Raw genomic sequence first — 18042 nt, 5'->3', positions numbered from 1 at the left:
ATGTCACACCAAGGTGTTTCCATCATATGTTCACATGACTATAATAAACCTAATCCCTGAATCACTGCGACCGACCTCTCAAACAGTGTCTTAACATTCAGCACTGCAGTTAGCCAGGTGTTATATCACCTGAAGTTCTTCATGAAACCGAAGACCTGAACATGCTGTACTCACACCTTCAGTATAACGTTTCTGTGACCTTCTGTGTGTTCTCATCAACCTCTCATTCTCTACCATAACAGCTCCACTCCGGTTTCTTGTCCATTTCAGTCTCTCTCTGGAGAACCAGTGACACCTTACATACACGTTCAGGTGTTTTCATGGAGTAAGTTTTAACTCATGTTGTTCCTCACTGGGAAGGTTTGAAGCCGCCCAGCTTGAAAAAGGAACGCTGTTGCTGAAGGCTGCTGTCTTATAAAGCTCAATATCTCCTCATCAGTAACAATGTCGTTGTTCAAAGATGTTTTTTGATGAGAAACATGTTGATCAGTCTGAGTGGGTATGGTGTTAGGTAGTAGTGGTAAGACGGTGTATATATCATTATGATTCATATTCATTTAAATAAATAACAGCTCGCTGCCTTCCTCAGCTGAACATGTGGCTCCTCCCTGTTCCTTGATAACTGATGACATACCAAGCCCCACCCAGCCGGCACCACCAGACCAGACCAACCTGTTCCTCCTCTGTCTTGGAGGCTGAAGAGGCCTTCATGCAGATCATTACCTGACGTCAGGTCAGGGGTTAGGGTTAGCCGTTGCTGCAGGCTGCTTGGAGTTTCAAGCCACTAAAAATAATTCAAGCTGTTGAAAGTTCACCTGTGAAGCTGCAGTGCTAAAAATAACATCTTACACTCCTGGAATAACACGTGTTTTAGAAAAAGGCTTTTATTTGGGTTCACAATGTACACGTGTTTTATGGCAGATGAGCAGTTAAATAATCCACACACAGGACGAGGATCTACAAGACAGAAAAAAAAGAACAGACAGCTGATCTGCCTCCGTGAGAAAAACAGGGGAAGGCGTCTGAAACAAGTCTTGATTATGTACGTCTCCAAAAATGAAATAAACCAAAAAGAGGGTGACAGAAACATGAGATATTTTACAACATAAAAAAATAAAGAAAAACAGCAGGGGCTCTCCGTAAGTCATCTCTCTTCAGTGGCCTTGTTTGATGATGATATCTGACATGTCATCGACCTTCACCAGCTCCAAGTTCTGGTAAACACACACACACACACACATTTCACATTGAAAAAACATGAGATACAGATCAGCATACAAACAAATACACTATCAGGCATACACAAGTCACCTATATGTGTGTGTGTGAGTGTAGGGGGGATCATATAAGACAGACGTGAGCACGACTAGAACAACAACAACAACAGGAAATAGTTACAAAAAGCCTAAAGAGCAGTGGTCTAAAGGAAGCCACAGATATGAGAGCGTATAGGTTATGACCAACATGTCAAACGATTGCTACAAGTGTTTCAAAGCTTGCTACCTACTCTACATTTTTTAGGGCCTGATGTGGGATTTTGGGGTCGGTACTGATATCGATATTGGGGAGAGAAAAATCAGATACCCGTATATCGGCCGATGTATCTCTCTTAGATCTATGAAATCACTCAGGAAAAGTAACTGAGCATGTACATGTGTCACCACTCGACACTCTGCAGAGTGATGATGCTTGTTGTAATCCATATAGCGCCTTCTGCTGGTGACAGAGAACTGCTAGTGTAATACAATGAGACTGAAATTAAATTCTATTTGACTGGTGAATAAATCGAGTAATATTGGCGCATATCTAAATAAAATAGTGGATACTGATAGTCGCTGGATAATTATCAGATATTATCTCAGCTGGCTGATTAATCGGTCGAGCTCTAATTCGTTGCTCTAAACTTTTCCAGGACTTGCAGTTTTATTTGCTGTGGAACAAGCAGCCATGATGTTGAAGAAGGTTCAAACATAACTCACCTTTTCGTTGGCAAGATGAAGCAGAGCAACAAACGCCAGCGGCACCGACAGGTTCTGAGCCATTGTATTGGGCAATCTGGAGAAAACACAAGAAGAGACATAATGAGAACTACGATGATTTTTAAATTCCATTATTTAAACTGTTCAAACCGAATGGCTTTCATGTAGTGAGTGAAATGATAAAGTGATCTTCCTATATGATCAGACATTAAGGAAACATACTATGTTGAAGTGCTGTCTTCTCTGACAACAATGCAGCAGCCAGTATGTCCTCCTTCTAACTTTAGATTCTGCTCCTGAATGCTCTGGATTTGTTTGGACCAGAGAAGATAGGCGCTTTTAAGACACACCCCCACACGGCCGTTTTGGATGCCCCTCGGTTTGTCAGATATGAGAGCAGTTATCAGGTCAACAGGTGTTGCAGCGATGGAAGCAGCAAGAGAAGTGGTTCAGATAGAAGTGATTGTACTCGACCTAAAAAGCCTCTGCATGTTTCTAATAAGCTCCACGAGCAGAAACGTGCTCAAACTAGGATCAATATTGGAGATGTTTTTGAAAAATGGAGAGAGGTTAGAACACAGAAAGGTTTACAGACCCATACAGAGCTGGATAAACACTGACGCTTCAGTGTCCACCACATGGTGACCTGTGTGAGCATGGACTCTAGAGGGGGGGGGGGGGGAAGACAGCTCTCTGATGTTTAGAATTTAGATTGCAGTACCCATTTTAAACCCTAGGGGTCAGAGTTATATATCGCTCCTTTGAGGAAGTAGTAGTTTTCCGTTCTGCTGCTGGCTGTTTGGTTTAAAATGATTCCTTCTTTCCAGGCTGACTGACAAACATTTCCACCCACACAACTGTTTTAGTTCAGAGATCACAGGGTGACCATGTGAGCCGATAGCTCGTCTAAGTATAAAGATACAGAGCAGAGAAACATGAAATGCTCTTTGGGTAAGCCCAATTCTCTCTTTATCCTTCCTCATAAGTGTGCAGCAGCTACAGCCGATGTGGTAGGAGGTCTGCTGGTACCTTTGTAATAATGTTTTGGTTGTCTGGCTGAAGACTTTCTCCCCACACACCTCTGGCTTCTCCCCAGGCACCACCTCCTGTGGGAAACATAGAGGCATACATCATTACATACACTTCAATCAGAAATATACACACCTAACACAAGGCTGTTCCAGTCCAGAGCCTGGAGTTTACATTTTAAACTGATTTTATTATTCTTTTAACAGCTGCAGATACATTGACCTATGACGAGTCCCCTTTACCTCGGTGGATTTATCTGGGCCGTCAGTCAGAAGAGTCCACATGCTGTTCTTCAGTTTCTTCATGTCCATCTTTTTTGCCGTCTTAGCATAGTTGATCTCAATCTTGTTGACCTACACAAACCAGCAATAACATAAATCATTGTTGAGTAAACCTGCAAAGCATCCATTTCAATAATAAATAGTTATTTTCATGATTAACAGTGTTTTGTGTAAAGTATATCCTCAGCCAGATGTTAAAAGTGGCTTTCAAGTGTAACGGACTCTAAGCATAAAGATGATTTCTCTAAAAACAGCCACGAGCAGTACGTCCACTCTAAGGTCTTCTCACTCACCCTGTGTGGTTCAGGTACCAGATCATCCTCCCCGTAAGTTGAAATGCCCTCTAGATCTTGTGAAGGTGGAGGTATGCTGTCACTTGAGGGCTGTGTATCGTCTGCACTGGGGAACCCTTCAACATCGTCATCACTGTCTCCGCCCTGAACAGACAGATCCACAAACAAAGAGATGAACTATGAGACTATCATCCATCTGTGGTTCCTGAGGAGAACACAAGTCTGCACATTTAGTGGATTCTACAGTCCTGAAGAAGCTCATTACAAACAGAACCAGTGGAGGATGGGACAGGTGCTGCAACATCACAGGTTTGGTACAGGTAAAGCCAAACGTTGTGAACAAAGAGTTGGACACCTGAAGTTCTCAAGCCAAGCTCTATGAAGGTTTAGGATAGTCGATGTCTTTGTGTGTTAAAAATGTGATGAAAGTCCTGACTGCATGCAACAAACAGAAATGGTAAACATGATAGAAGAGCGCCCGTATAGACACAGTCCAGTGGAAGTCAAAGAAAGGAGGAGTTCAGACCTGAAGACCCGGGCAGAAGTTGGCTGTATCGTTGGGGTTGTTGTAGTCATAGTCTCCAATGCCTTCTCCGAGCTCTCCAGACAGACGCTTCTGGCCCTCTTTATTCAACTAGGACATCAAACAAACAGTACTTGATTATTTAGTATTCAAGAAGTATTCTCTCAGGGTTGATCACAGATGGATTGTAGCACATTTCCGTATGTTTTAAACCCTTTTCACACATACGGAAATCTCCTTAAAAACTCCGGAGATTTGGCTACCCGGAGGGGCTTTACGTGTGAACGCAAACAGCCGCATTTTTCGCGCAGACTTTACCCGCCGGACCCCTACTACTTTATTCGCAGAATATCCGAGTGAGCTGATGTCTGAACACAGCCGAATATACTCCAGAGAATTCACCTCGAGCCAATAGAAAGAGAATGATGTTTATAAACAGTGACTGTCTAAAGTGTCTGCACGCGACCACTACGATCTCCGTGCACGTAATTAAATGGCTGCATTCTGTTTTCTGTTTGTCAGTATGTTGTTCTCCTCTCTTTTGTGGATGTTGTCATTCCATTGGATTAGCATTGATATAAATACAAATATTCTCATTATAACGCCGTGTAGCGGACTCTGTTGTTATGGCCGCTACTTCCTCGTCTTACCTCGGGAAATGATGGGAGCTGTAAAATCAAAAGGTGTAATGATGACTGAACTTTGTCATGTCGCTCCTGATGATTACTTCACACAGCAGCCTCTACCATCAGTGTGTGAATGTGTTTGAATGGATGAGTTAATACTGATGGACTCTTTACTCAGCAGCCTCTACCATCAGTGTGTGAATGTGTATGAATGGATGAGTTAATACTGATGGACTCTTTACTCAGCAGCCTCTACCATCAGTGTGTGAATGTGTATGAATGGATGAGTTAATACTGATGGACTCTTTACTCAGCAGCCTCTACCATCAGTGTGTGAATGTGTATGAATGGATGAGTTAATACTGATGGACTCTTTACTCAGCAGCCTCTACCATCAGTGTGTGAATGTGTATGAATGGATGAGTTAATACTGATGGACTCTTTACTCAGCAGCCTCTACCATCAGTGTGTGAATGTGTAGGTGTGACACAGGAGCTTTGAGTAGAAGACTAGAAAAGAAATATACAAAATCAAGTCCATTTAATATATTCATTTAAAGAGTGCAAACCTTAAAGGAAACGGACAGTTCAAGGCTCTGATTCCACTCACAAAAGGGTGCTAGGGTTTGTGGGTCTCCACCTATACCGTTACCAGCTCTGACGGCTAAACAGGAGAAGTGACAACTCACCGAGCTGGAGGGTTTGAAGTTGAGCTGGGAGAGCATCTCTGGAGGAAACTGGAAGTCTGCAGGTAGAGTTGTTTTCTTGTTGCTGGCACTGAGGGCAGACTTGATGTTTGTCGTGGCAGCCTGTGAAGAGGGAGCAGATGATCGGATCCAGGTCTCATACTGTAGCTTTAAGTTGGTTTCAAACACTTTTTTCTCTCTCTAACATACTGGGATTAAGATGAGAAGTAAATCCACTCACTGTCTCCAAAGAAACTTTTACTGTACAGAAAATCTGTTTCCAACACAGACGTTACCTTGGTGAACCTCTCCGGTATATTTACAGCCGCTCGAGTATAACTCCCGACCTTCTTTTGGTTTATCAACAAAATCAACGAGAGAGAAAAGGAGAGTGAGCAGCCTGCTGACAGTACGCCCCCCCTCGTACGTCACTCCCATAAACACATTGACTGTGCTGCTAGTTCATCTAATTTTGAAACCGCAGCTTCTAATGTTGTTGTTTGATGTTTTTCTGCAGCTGCTGTGATTTCAGTGATGTCTTCAATAAGCGAGAACCCCCTGATGTGATAACGAAATATCGAGGGAGATATTTCAAAACGTGAGTAATGTACTCTCTAACGTAGTGCTGGGGAATATTTACAAAAACAGACAAAGATAAACAAAGATACAGAATGAGACGAGGTGGAACAAGCCGACCGCTGTAAGGAAGGAGGGGAGCAGGTGTGTTTGGATAAGAGAATAGAAGGGGGGCGGAGTAAAGATGAGCAGATTAAGTTGTTGACGATGGAGTTCCCATCAGGGGGTCGACATACATTTCTTTTACTATTTTGGGTTATATTTTAATATTAGATTTGTATTTATGTCAAATGTGTTTTTTCCCTCTAAATTTATTTATATTCAACAACTTGAAGCTGTTCATCTTATCCACGCACGCACAAAGACACAAACAGCAGGAGTACGCCTCGATGGAAGCGCATTTTGCAGCAGCTGAACATTAACATTAATAAAATGAAGCCAGCGAGGTACTCTCACCTCACGCTCGGCATTATGAATAAATAAAAACACAAAGGTAATATTAAAAGTACAAAGAAAAAAGGTTGCAATAATAAACCTCAGGTGCAGCGTGATCCTGCGGGAAACTCTAAATATTACAAGAAAGCAAACATTTCTCTTCCTGTTACATGCTCCTATAAATCCAGAAGCATTTAACAGTTCTCACTGAACGAGCAGTGGAAAGACGAAGCCAGCAGCTGCTCTTACTCTCGTGGTGCGGAAGTAAGTGTCAAAGTTGACGTCATCACTGAAGTCAATCTCAAAAGTCTTCTTGGGCTTTCTCTTACGCGTCTCCTTGTCAGGCAGATGGTCCACTAGAAGACATGAATAACAAGCAGATCATTCTTTCCATGTTCATATTCAGCAGCGAAACAGTCTCTGCTATGAGAGAACGAGATGATTTAACCCTTTAATACTCAGAACAGGAAGTAAGCCTATAAAGTGGAAAATGATGCAAAGAGATTTATAAATAAAGTATAGTCAGCATCCTGATGTGTTTTGCTGACATGGCAGATGACTCTTTGGCTGTTGACTAAAACCTGAAACTCGCTGGCAGACTCCAAACAAAGACATGAGCTGCAGGAGGTTGTGGTAACAATAAAACTCATGAACACTATTACAGAAACAGAATTGTGTTATTATAGCATTGTACATGATAATCAAAAGTCTCAAAAGTGCATCTAATTATGTCTCTAATTATGTTTGAAGACTCTGACTTACGCTTGTGCTTTGGCTTGAACTGCCAGTAGCCAGGCCCCGCCCACGTGGCCATGGTCCTGGGGCTGAAGTATGAATACTCTCTGGGCTGTGAGGACAGCTGCAGACACATGGTGGCGATGTCTCCCTCCCCAATGGGAATCACATCCCTGCAAGAGTTGGATTTCAAACAGTGATGGATTTTCTAATGAGTAAAATGTCTTCTCTGGTGTTGCTGCATTATTTAATTATCATACATAATTTATGAACTTCACACTCCAAGGCTTAAGGAGGCATTAAGGAGAGGAGGCTCTTTCCCCTGCAGAGAACATAACTGAACGCTATAGATCACTAGAAGATAAAAAGAGAGAGAAAGAGAGAGAGAGAAGGAGAGAGAGAGAGAGAGAGAGAAAGACAGAGAGAGAGAAAGAGAAAGAGAGAGAGAGAGAGAGAGAGAGAGAGAGAGAGAGAGAGGAGAGAGAAAGAGAGAGAGAGAGAGAGAGTGAGAGACATCTCTAGAAATGTTTCCTCAGAATATTAAAATCACTAAACAAAACATACATACCGTCCTTTGCCGGAGCCAGAGGCTTCACAGCCTTCCTTGTGTTCCTTGGATCCGTCCTCACAGTCACCTTGTCCGTCCTCGTAGTCTGCATCAAAGTCCGGGCAGTCGTCTTCGGGCTCTGGCTCGGCGTTCACGTCAAACACGTGCTCACCCTGCTTCATCTTCTCCAGGAGCTGATTCATAGTCTGAAAGAAGCTGCACAGTCAGACACGGGGCACACTCATAGAAATAGAACTCCTAGATGTTGAGTGTGGAGTATTTGGTAGGATATGTTAAACCGCAGGTCGAGAGAGGACTGAGTGTTACTGTGATCTTCTTCTATGGTATCTGCAGGTTTTGGATGTTCACATCTAGACACAAGATATTAGAAGAGGCTTATGAGTTTACCTGGTCAAGGAAGTAACGAACGCGTCCTGAAGACAGACTCTAAATAGTTACAAAAAGTAGGCTACAAGAAGATCTGTATTTCCAAAAGTTCTATTTAAAAATCTTTTGGTTAAAGGGAAATTATCTGCAGGAATTTTTCTATCAAATGCTTACAGTATTTCTTTGCATACTTAAGACTAGGGTTGAATCCTTGTCATACACAAAATGCCCCTGCTGCAGTAACCATAACACATCCAGTCAAGAGGACGATTTTCTGGATGCATTTTCACACTCTAAACACTTTTTAAAAAGCTGTAGATGTCAGGACAGAAAACTCTCCATGCTAAAGTTTGTTTTTCATTGTCACTCTACGGCAATATATGTATATAAATATCATTCTATAAATGTCATAAAAATGAGAATGGAGTGGAGTTCAAACTCTATAAATACAGGCAGTTTAACAGATGGTTCAATCAGACCTGTAGGAACATAAAGCACCCTTACATCTTCATCTAAATGGCCAGTTGTTCTCACTAACAATGTGTCGTCACATTTAATGAAATGTGTGTATGTTTTATTTTGGACGCCCACTGATATGTGCTATAATGGCCAGATAACCAGTGCACTTCAGTGTCGCCAGCAGGAGGCAGTGTGGCGCTGGGCTTCTCCCATGCATGGACTCTCTTTGTTACTCTTGTTTCTTCCTCTTTCTAAGGAGTGAAGCTGAACTGAAAAGAAGCACAGTGGCCTGCCTCATTCTTTTCTCCTGTTTAAACAGCAATCTTATCTGATCTCAGTTTGAGACCTGCAACACACACAGCTGGAAATAAAATAAAATAAATAATAAATAAATGGCCTCCTGTGTAAACTGTATATGAAGTTACATAGCCCTACACTGCTGTATCATTATGTTGGTCATAATGGTGGAATGTGGAGAGCTTAATATTTCATTACTCATTGTGAAAAGTTTAAGAACCGCTGTGCTAAGCTTCAGAAAAGTCTGCATGGTTGTGTTTCGCCGTCTGAGCTGACGTTGTAAATATAAAAAAAGGAGTTTCTGGCTCTCTTGCCATTTTATCTATAATCCATATAAATTAACTTCATCGCTGATGCTGGATCAGACTAGCTGGACAAAAGCTGACAGTGCTAGAACCATTGAGTGTTTCTTTATGAACAAGCATAAACTTAACTAAAGCACATTTGACCAATTATAACAGGAGAGGGAAGCTGAGCGTGGTCATGCTGCTTACCAAACTGTAAGTGGAGCACAGAGCCAGAGGGGGTGGATATAGGGTCAATTATTTTTAATATCAGGTTTGTTGGTTATTCTCTAACCTGATCAGGGTTCCAGCTAGTGAAGGAGAAGTCCTGCAGGGATGGGCAGATGGCGCTCTTCTCCTGTGAACGCTGGAGTCCAGCTTGCAGAAACACAGAAAGAAAGATGGCTGTTATTCGTCTTCTGTTGAAGCTCAAACGATGTGGCACACGAGATGGCACAGGCGTTCAGAAAATCTGGTACTGGAACAGTTTTTAATGGCTGCCTAATAATTAATGCCAATGAATGGAAGATGACATTTCTCCCGGGCTTGGTATACGTTTCTTCTTACCCATGAATGGAGATGCAGAGACTCCCTGAGGAGAGGGAGGAGAATACGAGGGCCTGGACTGGAGCAGGGTCATGTAAGAGGGAAAGAGCAGCTCGCAGCGACTGTTCTCACTGAAGAGAACGGACAGGAAGACACCAGCTGTGCTGCTCTCGTCAAAAGATGAAGCCATTCTGTGAAACATGGGGTCCACCTGGGAAAGAAAAACGGACAGTTAGTTGATCAGGAACACAGAACGAAGATGATAGATAATCTTAAAATGTCCTTTTAATTCATATCTTCCTGCTATTGGAGCACGAGGATCAGTAAGAGCAGAAACAGATGCTTTAAGATAAGTTGTGTATGTATCCGTGGTCTGATCATGTGACTTTCATCAAACATGAACCAATCAGCCAGCTGTAAGTGGAAATCAGATTATGATAAAGTTTTAATCAATGATTTAGAGCAGCTGTGGCTCAGTTGATAGAGTCGTCGCCTCTCGACCAGTAGGTCGAGGGTTTGATCCCCAGCTGAGCAACATGTCCGATGTGTCCTTGGGCAAGACACTTAACCCTGAATTGCTCCCGCTGCTTCAGTGGCGGTGTATGAATGAATTACTGTTGTACTTAATCTCTGATGTACGTCGCTTTGGATAAGAGCATCTGCTAAGTGAATTGTAACATTGTATAAAGTTTTAATCAATGATTTAATGAGACTCATTACAGGAACACTGCTTTGGCTTCTCTTAATCCATTAATGTCCACAGTGTAGTTTTAAGATTTCCTCCATACTTGTAGTTCCAACTGAGCTGAGAACACATAACTCACTTTTAATAATAGTCTCAGTTTGAAGTTACGACGCTCGGTTTTCTTAACCCTCAGGACAAAAAACTGCTCTAAAAATAGTACAGATTAATATTTTTTTTCTGCATAAATCTCTTTAACAACTTCAGCCCTGCTCAAAACTATCAAATATTGAATAATTATCAGGATTTTAACCAGTTAAATGCCAGAATCATGTAATCAAACTGGCATTTAAAGGGTTAAAATCCTAGAAATGATATATAACCTAACGACTTAACTCCACACAGAGAGGCTCCTGTCAGACGGGGATTCAAACCAGGAATACTATGTGAAGTCTTCTAACTGTATTATGTAAAGCCACCTAACTATCATTCTTTTAAAAAACGTGTGTGGGTGTGATTTATTTTGTAAACATTAATCGCTCTGGTAAAATGAAAGCATACCTCGCACTTCCTCTCAGACTCAGCGCTATTTATGTTGCTCAGGTTCTGCTCCACTGTCCTCTTGGGGGGTCTTTTCTTCTTTGGCTGCTTGGCAGTCACTTCCCCTCCTGCAGCCCCTTCCTCTCCACCCTCCTCCTTCAGACCGTGCTCTGTATAAACACAAAGAAAGAGACAGAATAAAATAACATAAAAGAACATTTTGGGAGGGTGAAGATTTACATATGTAGTAAGAAGAGGGCTACATCATTGTTCTAGAGCTTCTCCATCTATTTATATGAAACAGTATCAACCCGGGAAGTGAACGCTAACAAACATGGCTGCCCTGTTTCATGTGCAAATTAACAAAAAGCCTCATTCACCTTCATGAGCACTTAAAAAAATGTCTAATGATGAGAACAAACGGTGATGCAGACTCAGCACAGAAAGTGAGACGTGCACTCATCTGATTGAGAAATTAAGGAAGTGATGGTGTGGAAAACTTTGATGTTGTTCTTCATTTCTGAAGACTGTAATATGTAAGAGCTGCACTGCAGACCAGGGCCTCTTTTTACCGTGAAACACAGAACAAAAAAAGAGATGGGCGTCATTAAAACACAGATCCCCGATATGAAACGTCTGTCTCCTCATCGCGCTGAATAACCATAAACCTGCTGGTCACATCTTCTGACTGAGTCATGTTTTCACACTTGCAGAAAACTCCTGACGTTTCCAGGAGGAGCTGCACGTGTGAACGCAAACCGCTAAATATTTCACTGAGACTTCACCTGGAGTTTCTCCTCCAGCCTCCTGGTATTTATTCTGCAGAAAGTCAGAGTGAGCAGCAAACTAAGCAGGATATTATCAGGAGAATTCACCTGGAGCGAGTGGGAGAGGGGAAATGATGTTTGAATACAAGCTACCTCTATGATCTCCGTGCTCTAATGAACCTGCTGCATTATGTTTCCTTTTCTCCTTTTCCGCTCTTTTGTTGATATTGTGACTCTGTCGAACTACTCACAGCAGTGTTTCCCCTAGGTTTACAGCGTTTGGGGGGGGACAAGCCGACACAAACACTTGAAGGAATCTTGATGTTCATGTGTTACTTTTAATGACAGCTGTCCTTTTCTATCGGAAAGGTATCCTTAAATGGCGGGCCGCCCCCCAATATAATGGTAGGGGAAACACTGCACAGCATTGATATAAAGACAGATATTCTCATTAGAGCGTCGTACATCAGACTCTGTTGCTTCCTGCGCTACTTCCACGTTTTTTTTTTAACATCATGCCTTGCCTCAGCAGACCCCCCGCCCCCCCTCCGGTCTGACTGGGATAGTCTCCCGCTGTGAGCAGCCAGGTCAGGAGAATCTCCAGAGCAGTCACTGCACAGCGCCTAATGCTGAAATACAGCGCCTAATGCTGAAATACAGCACCGTCGTCATGGCAGCAACATGAAAAAAACATTTTTTTCCCACCTCGACGTGACGGCGCTTTGTTTAATCACCAGGTTGTCACAGCGTTGTTGTTAAAAAAATATAAAATAAGTAAAAGTCAGTGGGCCAGTTGTCTTCCTCTAAATTCACAAACAAATCTGCCAAAAAAAATATATGTGATTTTACCGAACTATTTAGCCACCCTGGGTCACTGCGATGGGAATTCCTTCACAGCGACAGCACAAGTTTATTATTTTTTCATTTTGAAATATAAATGAGTATTTAAATGTGATTAATCCCTGCTGTGATTAGTAATGATTCAATATATTTAATGATTGACAGCACTACTAACAACCTAAATTAAAATATAAAAGAACATCAAAACCCTCCCATTGCTGAGTCTCACCCTCTCCAGGTTTGGTCTCCGCCCCGAGGCCACCCAGCACCCTGTAGGCATCAGCATGAACAGCATCCACCCTAACAGCATAGATCTTTGTACTGGCATCCAAAGTGCCGGCTGCGACCTTAAGGAAGAAAAACAAAAACATGAAGCGCCTGAGAAATAATCAGCAAGTGACTGTTTTTTTGTGTTTTCCCCCTCAGACCTATAGATCAGCTCGTCCTCTCTGAGAGCTGAAGAATATGAACCTTTGAATTGTGTTTTTAGTTTATGGAGCCATACACAAATGTAGAATCTTTTATGAGACTAGAGCAGCCAAATTGTTGTTTAACAAGTCATCTATGAAGTAACTATTTAAAAACATTTATTTGAGGGCGCCAGTAGCCTATTGGTTAGTGTACGCGTCAAGTGTATGAAGGCTGTGGTCCTCCAAGCGGGTGGCCCTGGTTTAAATCCGGCCTGTGGCTCCTTTCCCGCAGGTCATCCCCCACTTTCTCTCTCCCTCTGATTTCTGACTTTGACACTGTCCTGTTTCTAAATAGAGGCATACAATGCCCAGAAATACATCTGCAAAGGAAGAATGTGCAACATATTACACATAAATAAATCATAAATCCAGTCTATCTTGTGTAAATGTGTCTCTGAGTCATGACTGTCTACAATGAGGGAGAAGCTTGAGTCCCGCTGAAAATTAATTTGTCATTAATGTTTCTATCTTGTCGTCTTTAAAGTTAAAACTAATACGAGTATCTTTAAAATTAAAACAGGGACACAGCTTCAGCAAATAAAATGAGAGTGCTTGATTCATCATCCAGAAAGTGAAGAAGAATAGCGGATACAAATCCATCCCACCTTGAAATTTGTGAGCTCAGAGTCCTTTTGTTTGAGAATGTCGGCCATGTAATCGATCAGATGAAGACCAAAGGCATTCTTGGTGGTGATTTTCTGCCAAAAAGAAAAGAAGGCATTAGTGTTCAGTCATTTTTAACCATCACACTTATTATTCCAACAGTATAAGATAAACACCTTAAACTAAATCATAAAACACAAAGAACATGTTGGACACAAAAAGATGAACGTTACATGTCCAGGTCTCTTATTAATTCAACCTGACAGACTGTGTGAAACACCAAACGACACCTCCCGGATACTCGATATGCATGCACACAGACTTACATTCTCTGTGGAGAGTTTTATGCAGGTGGAGTAGTGCTCTGAGATCTGAGCATTTGACAACTTGGGCACAGCAGCAGGAGTCCCTGCGGCACTGCATACAAAAAGGAGATCATCTTTAAGCCCTAAACACTTACATGTGTAACACCAAAAGAATTGACTATTGATGATTTTAAATGTTCATATACACAAAAGACAGCTAATTAACATTTAAGATCATGTCAGACCATCACCGTATTCATGTACGACACACATAAGGATGCTTTATCTCTTAAGGTTACCTGTTAGTCGCAGTGTCATTAAAGGAGGAGTCACTGGCAGCTTGAAGGTCAATGACTCTTGACCTTCTGCGCTGACGTCGTTCCTGCTCGTCATCATTGCCGGGGAAAGCTGACAGCAGCGGGGTGCTGCATGCTGCAGGGGAGAGACCCTTGTTTTTCAAAGACGATGACGTCCATCCTGGACGTATCCTAGAGACAGGCGTGGATGCTGCACTCATCCTTAGTTTGAAACAACAAAAAACAAACACAATAATAATAATTAATAATTTATTGATCCCGCGAGGGGAAATTAGTTTTTACACTCTGTCTAGTAAACATGCTACACAAACATAGGCTGAAATACACACACATGCACAAACAGGATCCTATGGACATGCACTAATGGAGAGATGTCAGAGTGAAGGGGCTGCACACAGTGGGCGCTCCTGAGCTGGTGGGGGGGTTAGGTGCCTTGCTCAAGGGCACCTCGGCAGTGCTCAGGAAGTGGACTGGCACCTCTCCAGCTACCAGACCAATTTCCGGACTTGGTCCGTGCCGGGACTTGAACCGGCGACCCTCCGATTTCCAATAAGTAGAAGAATGTTGCACACTGTCAGTTTGTTATGATCTAATTCTCAAATATCAAATCTGATAACATTATGTTAATTTCAGTATCCTTGATTAGCCTTTCGTCTTTTTTTTTTAAACTGGTGTAGCACATAATCATTAGCATAAGACATTTTTCACACATCTTTAAATCGGTAGCTGCTGGTGTGAAACATGGTTGAGTGAAAGCCTGTGCTGTACTCAATGTGCTTGTTGTGTTGTTTCTTAATTCTATTTTATTACCAGCAGAAACTTTGTGTGGCCAACACACAATTATTTGAGTATATTATAGGGCGTCTCGATTATGTCAGGCATCACAATCATGATTATTTTTGATTGAAATTGAGATCTTGATTAAATGTGTATTTCTTTTAGTTAAGGGACCGATCCAATCTTATACTGGGTCCAATATTGGTACGTAATCGGACTGACGGCGCCAATCTCATGTCACTGATGAAGAACGACGGTTGAGCACTTTAAACATCCTCGCACAGTCTCGCTTTGAAGACGTTAGGACTAGACTGTCCACTGAAGTGTCCACAAATCGTCTCCATGACGACGTTCAGAGTCAGACGAGATGAAACAGCTCCTTCTAGATTATCAAAAGTTAAATTCTTACACTTAAATTTAAAAGATTAATTTAAAAACCTCACGTCACCTTCTACGAAGCCAACACAATACAATACAAAGGTTTACTTCAGCTTTCTATAGCTTTACACATAATACCAACAACAATAACAATATTAATTGGGATTAATAGAAATATCAGATTCAGCATCAGTACGTATCGGAACTGAAAGAAGTGGGTCGGTGCATCTCTAATTTTATTTAAGTCTAATGATTCTGTTTTCATCTTTAAAGTCCAGTCAGGGACCGGGGTCGCAAATGAGCCACGGCTAGAAACAGTGTCATCTACTTTGTATTTTACATATGACGCGATGTTCAATTCATGTGTCCCTGTTAAATAAAACAAAATGAATAAATAAAAAACATGATTACTGGTTGATTCTACAGCATCTGCAGCACAAGAACTAAACAAACTAAAACACTGTACATGGTGTGCAGCACAGTCATCGTTTCAGTATCTTGTTTTCATCATCGTGGGAAGATAAACCCTAATTGAAGGGTCACTAAGGATAAGAAGATGCTGTTGATGGATGTCGATCCTGACTTTAAATCTCTAAACACGAAATGAGAGAATATCTACAGTAAGTTACATCCTTTAAGAACAGCTCAAGAAACTTAAAACTCAGTGGGAACATTGGTAAAAGCTGGATCATTTGATTGTTTACCGTATATATAAGTATGTAGAGATGTCAATACAGACTATATTTCGCATTAAACCACAATACCATCACAGAAACTGCCTCGTCTCTTTAATGTGCTTTTCTTTTTCGCAAGAGTGCACATTTCCAATTCTCCCTGAAATCAACTCGAAAAGTCGGATATAACTCTAAGCAGTCAACCTACGGCACAATATATATGTTAAAGTATGCTAAACGGGGATTGTGTGAAAGTTAACAGACTTAAACAACCACTGAAGACAAACGTTGTCCCCTTTCAATAAACGCTTCCTAACTTTACATGCTACTTTTCGTTAGCCACCGTTAGCATAAGCCAGTATGGAGGAGTTCTCGTTGTTTTGTTTCCTGGCTTTCAGACACGTACGAGTTTACCTCCAAACATCTTGTTTCCTCAACATACCTCGAAGCGTTAAAATCCTTTCTTCAACTTTCTTCAACTTATTTTCTTGTAGCTGTGCGTCCAACAACAGAGAACAGTTATTCTTCCTGTGCAGCGTTTGAATTTTGCGCCGAACGGTTTACGTAATCCCAACATACGTCATGACGTTGGATAACGCCCATTCGTAGGGCATGAGGCAAAGACTAGAGCCATCCCATCCAAAACACGTTACTTACAGTATATAATGTATAATAATGATTTGTATCGTTTTCTTTTCTATTTTTTCTTATAATAAATACAAATTGTTTAAAGAAACTGCATTAAATTTAGCAATAATAATAATAATAAAACATATATAATAATAATAATGTATAATTTCCTTGCTCTTTAAATCAGTTGATTCTTTTCATTGCCATGAACTCTCCCAGACCACTGTCAATGGGATGAGGCTTTTCAATGTCTGAGTGGTGTTTGTAGACTAGTACAATCATTCATTTATTGGAGGCAACTGGCCTCTTATAGGCAAAAATGTTCCCATTTGTTAGCAGAGTCAGTTTGCACAACAATCCTGGCGTGCATAAGATTAAGATTTACTTTATTGATCCCCGCTAGGGGAAATTCTGTTTTTACATTCTGTTTATCATGCAACACACACATAGGCTGAAATATACTCATGCACAAACAGGATCCTATGGTCTAATGGAGAGATGTCAGAGTGGAGGGCGCCCACAGCGGGCGCTCCTGGGCTGCCCACAGCGGGCGCTCCTGAGCTGGTGGTGGGGAGGGGGTTTGGTGCCTTGTTCAAGGGCACCTCAGCAGTGCTCAGGAAGTGATCTGGAGCTCTTCAGCTACCAGATTTGGTCGCACCGGGACTTGAGCCAGCGACCCTCTGGTCCCAACCCAAGTCCCTACAGACTGAGCTACTGCCGCCCCAAAACTAGACCAAAATATTTACAGAGGAATAAACACACTGTGGGGCATCAGTTCTGCCTGAACTGAACATACATGTGCACTTCAACTTTGAATACCAGCGCATATCATTGGCTGCTGTCACAGATTAATTTTGCACAGCATTGAAAAAACCTTTTTACAATTGAGAGCACACATATTTCCCTTCACCATTTAAGACTGCCTGAATGGCAGGACAGGTTGGGAGTTTAAGAGAGTGCAGCTCCAGACTCAGTAACCCAAAATGTCTACAGTGTAGATATGTCACTGTAGAATATAAAGCAATCAATCAATCAATCAATTTTTATTTGTATAGCGTCAACTCATAACAAGTGTTATCTCGAGACACTTTACAAGAAGCAGGTAAAAGACCTTACTCATTGTTATGTTACAAAAAGCAGGTACAGCTGTTACAAAGATCTGGCCTATACATCATGAGCACTTTAGCAAAGCAGCAAAAGTTACAGTGGTAAGAAAAAACTGCCTTATTAAAAGGCAGGCCGTCAACCGACGATCTTGAGGAGCCTAGGAGAGCTCAAGAGCTCCCAGGAAAGTAGGTGGTTAGTGACTGAGATTTATAGATAGATACATGCAGTAATATGATGTACTGTATATGCACAGAGAGAGAGAGAGAGAGA

The 18042-nt window shown here is 41.7% G+C and overlaps 1 protein-coding gene across 1 annotated transcript; it reads right to left on the bottom strand.

Moving 5' to 3' along the window:
• Window positions 1–866: 866 nt before the first annotated feature.
• On the bottom strand, window positions 867–16600 carry ncaph (non-SMC condensin I complex, subunit H). The gene is made up of 18 exons (XM_061037182.1): window positions 16478–16600; window positions 14189–14407; window positions 13911–14001; window positions 13587–13679; window positions 12741–12858; window positions 10926–11074; window positions 9704–9893; window positions 9432–9514; window positions 7731–7915; window positions 7190–7335; window positions 6677–6783; window positions 5420–5539; window positions 4109–4216; window positions 3583–3726; window positions 3251–3361; window positions 3009–3085; window positions 1980–2055; window positions 867–1214 (listed from the first exon to the last, which is right to left on the bottom strand). The coding sequence occupies exons 2-18, from the start codon at window positions 14404–14406 to the stop codon at window positions 1155–1157; spliced, it is 2076 nt and encodes a 691-aa protein (XP_060893165.1). The 5' UTR covers window position 14407; window positions 16478–16600; the 3' UTR covers window positions 867–1154.
• Between the last annotated feature and the right edge of the window lie 1442 nt (window positions 16601–18042).

The sequence above is a fragment of the Labrus mixtus genome, chromosome 5 (assembly GCF_963584025.1).
Source record: "Labrus mixtus chromosome 5, fLabMix1.1, whole genome shotgun sequence".
Classification (NCBI taxonomy): Eukaryota; Metazoa; Chordata; class Actinopteri; order Labriformes; family Labridae; genus Labrus; species Labrus mixtus.
The sequence above is the reverse complement of the archived record's forward strand: the minus strand, read 5'-3'. Positions and strand labels throughout refer to the sequence as shown.